Consider the following 12,503-nt stretch of genomic DNA (forward strand, 5'->3'; position numbering starts at 1 on the left):
CCCACCAAAAAAAATAAAATAAAATAATGAAGCTAAGACCAAAGTTCATCAAACGATACAACTTTTCACTTGGTTTCAAACTTGATCGGCTGAGTCCTCTAGAATGCTCCTATCAGTTGTATAAAAGGTTAAACTTTGTGAAATTTGACCCCAAAAAAAAAAATAAAAATTGTGAAATCTCTATCAATGATTTATAGAAGTGCACAAAAACAACTCCTTCGACCTTTGATTTTTGAGTTTATTTTTTGGCTTTGTTTGTAAGTTGTAATTATTCCCATCATTCATTGTCATGCTTTAATCTCTCCATGCACATGCGATTCATTGCAATTTCCTGTTGTAATCTTTTTTTAACTTTGATGGTTCTCTATCCTTGGATTATGTTACGGGAAGATGTCTTCAGTGGGGGAATATGACCCTTGTGCCCAAACACAGAGGCAAAATGTTCTACCCGTCCTCCGTGAAAAGGAAAATGACTCTTCTGTAGATGCTTCCTAGTATATTCCCATTGATTCTTGCACACATACAGGAACAACCCACAAAAAACACTTCTTCTATAGGTGTATATTAAACAAAGTTGTAGTACATAGTCCACCGTTAGCCTAGGCCTTAGACCTCACCCATCCCTGAAGTTAAAACTTCTCGAATTTTGTTGCAGTCTTTGCCATCTCATGTTATTTCGTATGGATTTGCAGACATTCTTGTGCCTTATTAAGGAAGAATCCTGAATCACATTAGATCATTTTCAGTTTTAAATAGATGGGTTCATTATTTATCTCCCAAATGTCAGTCTCCCGACACTACTCTTTCACAGGAAATAGTCTCAGAAACCCCAAGTTCCAGTACTCGAGGCTTAAACTCAAGCATTTCATTCATTGTTATTACTGATGGCACTTTCTTGTAGAATTCCTTCCAAGCCGGGTGGGCTTCAGTTATTTATCTTAATGGTGCTTTCCAATGTGCCTCCCTTAACTATAGTTTTGCAAAGAATGCACAAGAATCGGAGATTCGAGGAATCCTTGAACAAGTGTTGCAGGTACAACGGTTAGGGTTACATACGTGTTCGGACTGATTACATAAGTTAGAACTGATCGGATATGTAATCCTATTCCATCTTCTCTTCCCCTTTAGTTTCGACGCATTTTACTTTTTGATAGAGTTGTTTAGAGGGCAAAGATCCATAGATCTATGTTGCTGATTGAATTTAAGTGGGATATTAGGTGTTGCGTTGCTATTTTTTTTTTCCTCTTCTCTTTCCTTTGCTTTTTATCTCGCTTAGTCGTGGATCCATCTAAACGACCCCATTTAGTTAGGGAGTTGTAGATGCATTTTATTTTTGACCCAATAAAAAAGTGACTACCAATTAAGTACTTTCTCCCTTTAATTTTAGCTTCTCAAATTCTCGAAATGAAGTAACATTCTTTTGGAGTGAAACCTCTGCAGAAAGGGACAAAAAACTTCTATTTTAAGAAGTGCCACTTCAGGAAACTGGGGAAGGGAAAAAAACAGAAGCTTACATTCTAAAAGTGACTACCGCAAAACTTGAGAGGGAAGAAAAACTAAGGAGAGCTTAAAACACTGATATGCTATCATTCTGCTTCCTTTCAAAAAGATTAATTTAGGAAGGCTATGACTAGTGCCAAAGGTTCATCAATGGGATGGTTTAAGTGAAGAGTACCAACTTGATGAGTCAATTCCCACTTCACATCTCGGAATGTGCCGTTCTGAAAAAAAGCTTACATTCTAAAAGTGACTGCAGCAAAACTTGAGAGGGAAGAAAAACTAAGGAGAGCTGAAAACACACTGATATACAATCATTCTGCATCCTTTCAAAAAGATTAATTTAGGAAAGGTAAGGGCAGGATTCTTATAACCATCTCCTTGCCATCCTACTTCTTTGCTTTCTTCTTTATCTGTGTACTGGTTTTGCTGTTCTTGAGTGTCTTTTTAGATGTCTCCACCTTTGCTGTAAGGGTCTTCGACATCTTGGTTGTTTTCTTCTCTTCACCATCATCTCCATGATCATCATTGCTACCACTTTCTTTGGATTTCCTCTTCACAGGAGGCTTCATTGCTCTACCTTTACTTGTCTTCTGGCCTTTCTTTGAATTGGCCTTTTCAGTGATTTCCTTTTCACTTCCCAGCTCATCCTCACCCTCACCATCTCCATCTCCATTTTCGTCTTTGTCAGTAGACTGCTTTGTGGATCTAATAGGAGCCTTCCCCATTTGCTTTCCTGTTAGCTTTTGCAGTTCCGGTACATAGGCTGTTGTCTGATAGGAAAATGATAGATACCATTAAACTAAAGGCTAAAAAAGGAAACATATAGAGATTGTTTTCTAGAATGACGTACCCTGCCACCTGCAGTGATGAAATCAATTTTCTTCCCTGCCATTAGATGAAACGCTCGAGTGTTACAAAAAATTCCATCCAAGGCATGGGTGTGTGTGGGTGTCTCACTTTTTTTTTTTTTGGGGGTGGGGATCATGAGCTCAAAACTACTGCTATTCATGTCAGGTCAAAATCTAAGGGCCCAATTGATTCCTTGGAATATCATAATAGTAGCATAGAAACACAACTACTAACCATACAGCTGATTACCATGGGCAAGAGAAGACAACATCCAATATTAAATGGAGATGTTACAAAGAGCAACCCACACTACTAATTTATACAAAAGTGGATTGAGCTAGGATGAGCTGTCCAGCTTAGCATTTGTAATTTTTAACATGTAATGATTTTCTCTCATTTGATAAATTCCCTGACATGAAATGGTGCTTATACAATCCTCTAATCAGAAACCAGTGACTGATATCCAAATTGCAAACCACGAACTATTTAGGAATTACCGCTAGAAGAGCTGTCATTATTTCATATTCGAGAAATGTACTATCAGTGATGGGGGAGGGAACTCCTATTCTCCCCCCTGTAATGAAATGAGTAAGTGTACTTTGAAGGTTAACAAAAAGCCTTGAAAATTCTTCAAAGTTGTCGGCCCTTTCATATCTTGTCAGCCATGTGTCGCTTCAAGACCGGAAGTATTCATCCTCCCTCGGTCGTACTACACAATTTATTATAGAGTGTAATTTACATCTTGGGTATTATCCCTGAACTGGATCCTCTATGTTAGAAATACCCCATTGTAGGTCCCTGATGATCAGATGATGCTGCTGGCAACTTATGCAGGAGTTAAAATGACAGATTCCCATATTAATCAACAAAAATCCCAAAAATATCCTAATGACAAAGATTCCCATATTAATCAACAAAAATCCCAAAAATATCCTTGTTCCATGATTTTACAATTTACATTGATTCCTCCCAACCCCTGCTTTTCAAACTTTTCTCTGCTTTTCCCAGTGGAGAGGCTCAGGTTCAGTTTAAGGATATCATAAATTTCTGACTTGGCTTTGTGTTCTTCTCTGTCCCGTGGATCAGAATGGTACAGGAGAAATTGGAGACGGGAGGAGGATGTTATCAATGAACAATTCATCAGCTGAGAGGGATCATCCAGAACTTAAAATCAGGTGAGTTGGTCTTATATGCAGTGAAAGCCAGGACCCTAAATGTTTGTTTGAGATCTCCAGGCAATACACAGCAAAAGAGAGGGAGAGAGAAGGAAGAGCTACATTGATATGATCGGAGAGGAAAGCCAGAACCCTTGATGTTTATTTTTGAGGCTCCTTTCGATATGACAAAATATGAATGGAAGGAATTAGGTTGGCTTTATTGGAGGAAAAAAGAAAGATAAATCAGAGGGATTTTTTTTAAAGGTCTAGTCAACAGTTAAACACTGGAAAAGGGAAGATTTGAAAGTGCAGATCCAAGGGGTTTGAATCTTGGAGATGACCTGCCTCTCCTTACTCAGCACAGCATCCTGTTACTGATTCTTCGGCAATTGTCACAGACAACAAAGGACGAGAGAAACGCAATGCAAGGAGTTGCAAGAAATTTGTTGGGGGAACTGAACCATTCTAGGTGGATGGTATACCTAGAATCGTCCCGCCTACGAAGTGATGCAGCATTGAAGACAAATCAAAGGAGAGAGAAGAGGGCTGTTGGGTAGAGGCTGTACAGGCAGCCCATGATTTCTTATGGGGGGGGGGGGTCAGTTTGTTATTTGGTTCAGTTTACCTTGGTTATTTGGGTGTTCTTTAATTTAAAATCCTGCAGTGTGAGCTTGGTTGACGTGTCTACATTAGCTCTACATTAAGTGGTATCAGAGCATGGCAGAGAACAACCCATCTAGGGTTCCAACCCCTCCTGCTGATATATTGGCCGTGATGATGGAGATGTTACAGAAATTGATGGCTGGACAAAAGCTGTGGAAGAAAGGCTGTTGGCCATAGAAACTCAAACCCAATAGGCCACTCTGCTGCCCCGTTGCTTTCAGAAGACCTAACTCTAATCTGAGAGGGCCACAAAGGGTCCCTGTAGCACCACCAACTTTTGAAGACCATATGAGGAGCTATTTTGACAATGATCATCCCAAATACCATAGGCACTGGGGGAGACTCACAGAAGGTCCAGTTTGATCTCAAGGAGTATGATCGTAAGGAAGACCCCCAAGTGTTTTATGACTCGTTAGCAGCATTGGACGATTGTTTTGATTACTATGACCTATCTGAGGAACGTAAGATCAAACTAGATCGTGCTAAGCTAATTGAGGCTGCTTGTGACTGGTGGAGTACCCATGAACCTACTACATGGGAAGAGATGAAGCAAGAATTGTCTAACAAATACTTGCCACTTAATTTCAAAGCCCGTATACAGGATCAGTTGAACTCTCTTTGTCAAGAAAATATGACCGTTGCAGAGTACATGAACAAATTTGATGCACTTTATTCCCATACCAGCATTAGGGAGAATGAACGGCAATTACTTGGTTTGGACTGGGATTGTTGGATGATATTAGTAGGGAGATTGGTGCTATTGATGTGTATACAGTGAGAGATTGCTTTGACAAGGCTCTTCATGCAGAGGAACTCATAGCACTGGAAGGTAGAAGGTTTGGTTATCAAGCTCGGGAGGTCAAGAAAAATTTTCCACCTACTAAACCCAACACTTCAGCACCCCCCACGAGCCACAGGTCCTCCAGGAGCTGAATACAAAGGGAAGGCACCTATAACAGGAAATAACAAGGTTCAATGTTTCCATTGCCAAGAGATTGGACACTTTGCTAAGGCTTGTCCACATCATCAGAGGGCTAATGATGCTTCCAAAATTGAAGAACCCACTGGAGACAATGATCCTGCTCTCTTTCCATACCCCTTGGATGAAGATGATGATTGTGGGGATGACTATGAGCTGGATGATGCTAATGATGACGGCACTTATGGTATTCATATTGTTACTCGCATTTTGGTGGCTGAAACCAAAGGGGAGGACTGGTGACGTAACTGTATCTTTTACAGCCGTATGAAATCCGAGGAACACACTTGCCAAGTGCTAGTTGATAGTGGTAGCTGTGTCAATGTCTTCGGAGGCGTTTGTGAAGAAAGCCAACTTGACGCTTGAGCCACATCCATAACCTTATAAGGTATCTTGCTAAATAGAAATACCTTAGAGGTAAACAAACGGTGTTCAATTCCTTTAAAGCTTCCTTTGGTATGAGGAAAATGTATGGTGCAATGTAATTCCAATGAGGCTCACGGATGTATTTTTTAGCTGACCATGGATGTTCGATAATGATGTTGTGGTTGGAGGCAAGAAGAATTTGTGCTTATTTGAATGGAATGGTGTTCCTACAATTTTCCATCCGGTGAATGTACCTGCTGAAATGTGACAACGAAGGGCTCTGAGGGAAATCAAAAGGGTATTGAGATTGAGAAGAAAGTAGTTGCTATGCCTATGAAGGAGTTGTTGGCTATCCCCCACTAGCAGTTCATACACACAAGTCAGAAAACAGGAATGGTTATGCCTCTTGTTACTTGAGAAGTCACTCCCCTACCTGAGGTAACCTATAGTAGGCCTATTAAAGAGCTCTTATGTATGTGATTTTTCTGATTTGGTCCCTGATGAGGATCTGATAAGCTGTCTCCCATGCGTGATATACAACACACCATTGACTTGGTACCCGCCGACAGACTTAGTCCTACGGTACATGTTGAGCTGAAACGGCAAGTAGATGGACTATTACAAAAGAGATTCATTGAGGAGAGTTTGAGTCCTTGCGTGGTACCAGCTATACTTACGCCAAAAAAGGATGGTTCTTGCCGCATGTGTGTGGATAGTCAGGATATCAACAAGATAACCATCAAGCACGGATTTCCTATTCCATAACTTGATGATATGTTGGATATGCTGTCCAGATCTAAGGTCTTCTCCAAATTGGATCTTAAGAGCGGCAACCATCAAATTCGTATCCATCCTGGAGACAAATAGAAGACCGCCTTCAAAACCAAGGATGGCTTGTACGAGTGAAAAGTCATGCCTTTCGGTCAGACGAATGCATCTAGCAACTTCATGCGTTTTATGACACAGGTACTTTGTCCTTTTATTGGTCGTTTTTGGTTGTTTACTTTGACGATATTTTGATTTACAGTAAAAACCAGGAAGAGCACATTGACCATTTGAAACAAGTCGTGAGGGTACTTCGCACAGATAAGCTTAACATATACCTCAAGAAGTGTTCGTTAATGCTGCCCAAGGTTGTATTCCTTGGATTTATTGTCTCGTCTAAAGGTGTTGAAGCTGATCCGGAAAAGATCAAGAGCATCACTGATTGGCCCATAGCAAAGACATTGACAGAAGTCCGTAGCTTCCATGGTTTAGCTTCCTTTTATAGAAGATTTATTCGGAACTTCAGTGCAGTTATGGCACCATTATAAAATGCATGAAGGCAAATAAAAGGAAGTTCGAATGGACACCTATAGCAACCAAGGCCTTCCTTCTTATCAAGAAAAAGATGGCAGAGGCACCGATTCTACGCTTGCTAGACTTTGATCGAGTGTTCGAAGTAGCTATAGATGCTTCACATGTTGGTCTAGGAGGAGTGTTGATGCAAGAAGGGCACCCTATCGCTTTCTATAGCGAGAAACTTAATGAAGCCAGGAAGCGGTATTCAACTTACGATCTAGAATTGTATGCAGTCGTCCAAGTGTTACTCCATTGGAGACATTACCTCGTCGGAAAGGAGTTCGTTTTATATACTAATCATGAGGCGTTGAAGCACATTTTCCCATATGTCAATTAGCAACCAGCACGCCAAGTGAAAAACTTACTTGCAGGAGTTCATGTTTGTCATGAAGTACAAGGCCGGGAAAGAGAACATAGTAGCTGACGCACTTAACCACAAAGTGCTCACTCTAAATACATTTTCAGCACATGTTATTAGCATAGATCAGATTTGAGGAGAGAATGCATCTCAAATACTCGATTCATGATGGGTATTTGTTCTTTGGAACACGACTATGCATTCCAAATTCTTCCCTCCGCAACCACATTATACGGGAGTTACACAGAGGAGGTTTGGGAGGACATTTTGGGAAGGATAAGACTCTTGCACATGTGATAGATTGATACTATTGGCCACGCATTGCAAAGGATGTCGATCATGTGCTCAATAGGTGTCATGTATTTCAGTTAGCAAAAGGGGGAAAACAAAGTACAGGTTTATACTCTCCACTACCTGTTCCTCACGCATTGTGGCTTGATGTTAGCATTGATTTCGTGCTTGGACTGCCCCCTACAAGAGAGTGGTATGATTCTATTACAGTGGTTGTGGATCACTTCTCTAAGATGGCCCACTTTATACCATCTCACAAGACTTTTGATGCATATCACGTTGTGAAGTTATTCTTCAAGGAGTAGTGCGACTACATGGGCTGCCTAATAGCATTGTGTCCGATCGTGACGTCAAGTTTATGAACTACTTTTGGAAGACATTGTGGCTGAAAAAGAATACAAAGCTAATGTTTTCAACCGCATTTCACCCACAAACTGACAAACAGACGGAGATAGTGAATAGAAGCTTGGGAAATTTGTTGAGATGTTTGGATCAAGATTATGAGAAGACATGGCCTTCCATCCTCGACATTGCTGAGTTTGCTTACAACAATTCAATGAACTGAACAACGGTTCGTACTCCCTTTGAGATCATGCTTGGAGTTCAGCCAAAGTGACATATTGATCTTGCTTCAATCCCACCCAAGCTTGAGCTAGCCTTTAAGCTAACGAGTTCTTGAACCATATTACTGAGGAACATGCCAACGTCCGATGACATATTGCCTTGAACACTAAGGTGTATAAGGCTTCAGCTGATCTTCATCGATGTTATGTGGAGTTTAAACCGGGAGACATGGTGACAATACATGTGAATCCCGAATGGTTCCAAACGGGTGTCAATACTAAAGGTGCTGAAACGAATAGGGCCTAATGCTTATGTGCTTGAGTTGCCTAATGATATGACCATAAGCAATGTGTTCAATGTGGCTGCTCTACATCTTTATGTTGGGCATCATTCAGACGACGGAGATACAGAGCAAATGTTGCGGCTGCCCCAACTTAAGCCACCCACCACTGATGTAATTGAAGAAGTTTTGGATGATAATTATAAGACTACCCGTCGTGGTACTAGCTATCACATATTCCTTGTCAAATGAAAATGTCGTCCACATAGTGACAGTACATGGATTCATGCTGATGATTTCAAACAACTTGATCTAGACTTGAATGAATGCTCCATGTCCATCACCCATTCGGCAGATAAATGTTTTCAAGCCGGGGAAAGTTGATGCAACATTGAAGACATATCAAAGGAGGAAGAAGAAGGCTGTCAGGTAGGGGCTCTACATGTAGCCCATGATTTTGCATGGGGGGGGGTTACTTTGTTATTTGGCTTGGTTCAGTTTGGGTTAGCCAGTTGGTTCAATTTAACTCATAGTTGTCTTTGCTTAGAAGTCAGGTTGGTAGTTTCCTTTTGCAAGTAGTTACTAATTTTCAGTTTTTAGTAAGTATTGTAATAGGTCTAATTTTAGTAAGTATTAGACCTATTTGTAATCCCTCCCATCAACATTATAAAAAAAGCATAGGAGACCTCCAAAGCTCCCACGATTTTACATAAAACCAATTTGCTGCTGCTGCTGCTTCTTCTCTGCAAGAGAATTGCTGTGTGTAAGATCACGGTGAAGGGTTGGTGTTCGATCCAATGACTCCTTGCAGTGAGAAGCCCAGGAGGATCATCTTCTTCAAGTTATCTTTTTCATTCTCCAGAATTCAAGGTGCTGCAGATCCGTCGCCGCACCCAAAAATGTTGTCCTCTCCCCATCCCTCTCAGCGACTCCCACCCCTGCCCCTGCAATTCTCTCCCCTAGGAGAAAATGATACAATTCTATCTGTGTAGTTATATATCTTACAGTTATCAAATCTCAAAGACAAAACCCAGTCTCCCAAATGGCTTCACCTCAATACTTCACCTTCAGAAAGTGCTTCTTCTTTACATTGCTTCCTTCCTCTTCTCTAGCATTCTAGTTTGTGCCCTGTCAGAAACTGATCCCCAAAGCAAGGTTTATGGGTGGAAGGCAGATGTTAGAGATGGAGGAAGAACACTAGCCAAAGAAGTTCAACCTATCCACCAAAAAACAAACCAAACTCATCAAACCAGAAATCACCATGTATTCGACAAATAAGGCAGAAGAAGCATGTACAAATTACTACCCTCTCCAAGCAGTTCTAGAAGCTCGATTCTGCCTCAAATAGCTCAAATTCCAAAAAAAGCAATTCCGCTTCCCTCTAGAAATCAAATCTACTCAAACCCAGTGGTTCCTAAGAACAAAACTGCCAAGCTCATTGTCACAGAAATCTGGAACACTTATGGAGAAGATACAGGGCGAAGCTCTGAGGACCCTCCACCTTGTCCACAATCACCAAAAAGGAACCTATTCTGCTATTCTTCCAGTGGTCTCGACCAAACCCAGCTCTTTAAAATTGGAGTCCAGTGAAGACAAGGCTTGCACTCTAAGGCGGCAATGGCTTATTACTGGAGAATTCCAGCAGCTCAAGCTGTTTGTTGAGAGACCATCAGCAGTGAACGTCAGAAATCAGGCTGTGATGAAAAGGGGACATAAGATGATAAGAAACCTCTAATGGTTCTTTGGCCAACAAGGAATTTGACCTGGAATAAACTGTCGGGTGCTAATCCCTTTCTGGTTCGCCCTCTCTCTCTGCAAGTGTCTCCCCTCTCCCTCTTCCTCCCTGGACCCCTGCCCCTCCCTATCCCTTGGTTCTTCCAGAAGGTTCACCATCAGACATTTTTTATTTAAATAGTAAGATGGTGAAACATGTTCACCATGCATGTAGGAGACAAAGACACATGTTCACCAAGGAATCAGGTAGAGCAGCCACTTAGCTTTGCAAGACAAGAATAAAAAAGTAATTGGAATCAGGGTCAGCCAATTCCACCAATCCGATTCCTCAAACCATAGTGAGATTTGCCCCTCCTTGTTCTTGTTTTGCATTTGGAAATAGATAAAGATGGTTTGCTGATGGGAAAATTTGTCCTTTTGAAAAAAATATAAGTCACATGACTAGTAATGCTGATCTGTCCAAACATCCCACTAACAGAGGGGCCCAAAACAGGGTCTCTGACTCTCTAATGTGAAGGACCTAGGATGGAGATACCCCTAACACGGAGGACCCAAAAATGTAATTTACCATATTATAAAATTAATTCCCAGATTGAGTGATGCAGTTAAATCATTTAAATAGGTTTATTTGCCCTTCCCAAACCCTGTAGTAACAGGAGCCTTGTGCACTAGTTGCTTCTTTTTTTTTTTTCCCCTCTAGAAATAAGCCATGGGCTGGGTTATATATGTGTTGGGCTTTTAATCCAATAGGTTTTCTTTGTAGTAGGCCTATAATATGGGTAGAGGCTAGGTATACGGGATTAGTTACATAAGTGTCTTTATTTCTTTATTTCAATTTTTATCTAGTGTTTAAGTTTAGACTGGATTAGGATTCTATAAGTCCAGTCCTATTTTGAGTCAATTTCCTAGTCAGTTAATGTTACCTAGCTAGTTAAGTGTTGGGTTAGGCCTTTCATTTTTAGTGTTTAAGTCTGTTTTTGAGTTTTCTAGATAAGATTGTAAAGGGGTCCAGCATCGTACACAAATTTTGATCACTGAAAAGCTTCGTCTGTGCTGTTATCTTCCTGCATGGAATCCCTTGTGTTTGATCAAGGATCCTTGTGTTTCATCCTTTCAACCACCATATGGTGAGAACCCGGGTGTTTTCCTTTGTTCCTAATTCTTCTTATCCATTAAACAACCAAGTATCCTCCTGTTATTATGCAACTCATGATCTGATTTGGAATTCATAGGCAAGTGTACAGTTGAGGAAATCTGGCCATCAGATTACCCTCAACTTTTATGGAGTAGTTCTTCATCCTCAAGAAGATATTCGACCATGGTTTGACCTTGATCAGACCTGCTGATCAGTTTAATTTATAGTTCCAATTCTGCCCCTGTTTTCCAGATTTAATACCAGCTATATAATTGCTAAATGAATCACTATTTCTGCTGATATTTCTTTCTCTTGATCAGATTTGATTAATCTTTATATTTCTGCTTCGTAAATTGTAGTCTCAGTTGTGAATTTACTGTAATGCCCTCTCCTAGTGCAACTAGCTTTGACTCATATTTTCAGATCCAAACATTGGATCAAGCTCAAACTTTCAGCAAGTGCTCCTAACCCTCAGAATAGGTCTCGATCTGAATTTCATGTCCAACTGACCATTGGATTTTGATTTTTCCCCTTTCTCCTTAATCTGGAATTTAATATCTGAGAAAAGATTCTGTTTTGACTACTCAAATTCTGTTCCACATTATTGAGGGCTAAGGATGCGTACATATCCCATCCCCAAACCCTGCAGTAGTGAGAGCCTTAAGCAATGGGTACAAGCTTTTTATTGACTGTAGCTAAGAAGTTTTTCATGGCAAGAAGAAAAAAGAGAAAAAAAAAAAAAAAAAGGTGTCATTCCATGAATGGTGGTGCACTTAAGTCAGGAGCCAAACCATCAACAAATGCCTTGCCAGGTTTCTTCTCGCGAGAATGAAAAATCCAACTACTAGGAAATTGACTACTATCTGCTCCAACCTCCAGGGCTTTTTCAATGACCTGTAAAATCAACTATTTTTTGTCAAAAGGATCATATATTTTCTAGAATATTATCTTACCATCCACTTTTCCAGATCTTTTGCCCCATCGAAAATGAAACAACCACTCAATCGGAAAACAGCTGCAATCAGCATCAACTTCAACAGCATACTGGACAACCTACATGTGTCCTTTATCTTTGCTATAAAGATCTTAATTTAAATTTGTACCACTGCAAGTAAACAATTCACATAGAAACAACACCCTTACATCTTTGATGCACTTGTGAAGAGCTTCACAGCTCTCTTTTGACAAGCTGAAAGCATGTTGCAGAGGATGAATTCTTGACTGCATGGAAATAACAGAAGAGTATCAGTATTTTTAAAACCCTCGGGGGTGGGGGGGGGGGGGTT

The 12,503-nt window shown here is 40.5% G+C and overlaps 1 protein-coding gene across 5 annotated transcripts in view; it reads right to left on the reverse strand.

The window, feature by feature from the left end:
• Positions 1–1,581: 1,581 nt before the first annotated feature.
• Positions 1,582–12,503, reverse strand: part of LOC122069815 (formamidopyrimidine-DNA glycosylase) — a 58,709-nt gene continuing 47,787 nt past the window's right edge. For 2 of the 5 annotated variants that reach the window (XM_042633910.1, XM_042633907.1), the window contains 4 exons: positions 12,361–12,438; positions 12,009–12,123; positions 2,351–2,385; positions 1,582–2,270 (listed from right to left, as the gene is read on the reverse strand). In XM_042633910.1, the coding sequence (XP_042489844.1) occupies positions 1,887–2,270; positions 2,351–2,385; positions 12,009–12,123; positions 12,361–12,438 (612 nt within the window). In that variant the 3' untranslated portion in view covers positions 1,582–1,886. Of the gene's footprint in view, positions 2,271–2,350; positions 2,386–12,008; positions 12,124–12,170; positions 12,271–12,360; positions 12,439–12,503 lie in introns of all 5 variants that reach the window. The other 3 variants (XM_042633911.1, XM_042633909.1, XM_042633908.1) reach the window with 3 other exon arrangements.

This window comes from Macadamia integrifolia, unplaced genomic scaffold, assembly GCF_013358625.1.
Source record: "Macadamia integrifolia cultivar HAES 741 unplaced genomic scaffold, SCU_Mint_v3 scaffold724, whole genome shotgun sequence".
Classification (NCBI taxonomy): domain Eukaryota; kingdom Viridiplantae; phylum Streptophyta; class Magnoliopsida; order Proteales; family Proteaceae; genus Macadamia; species Macadamia integrifolia.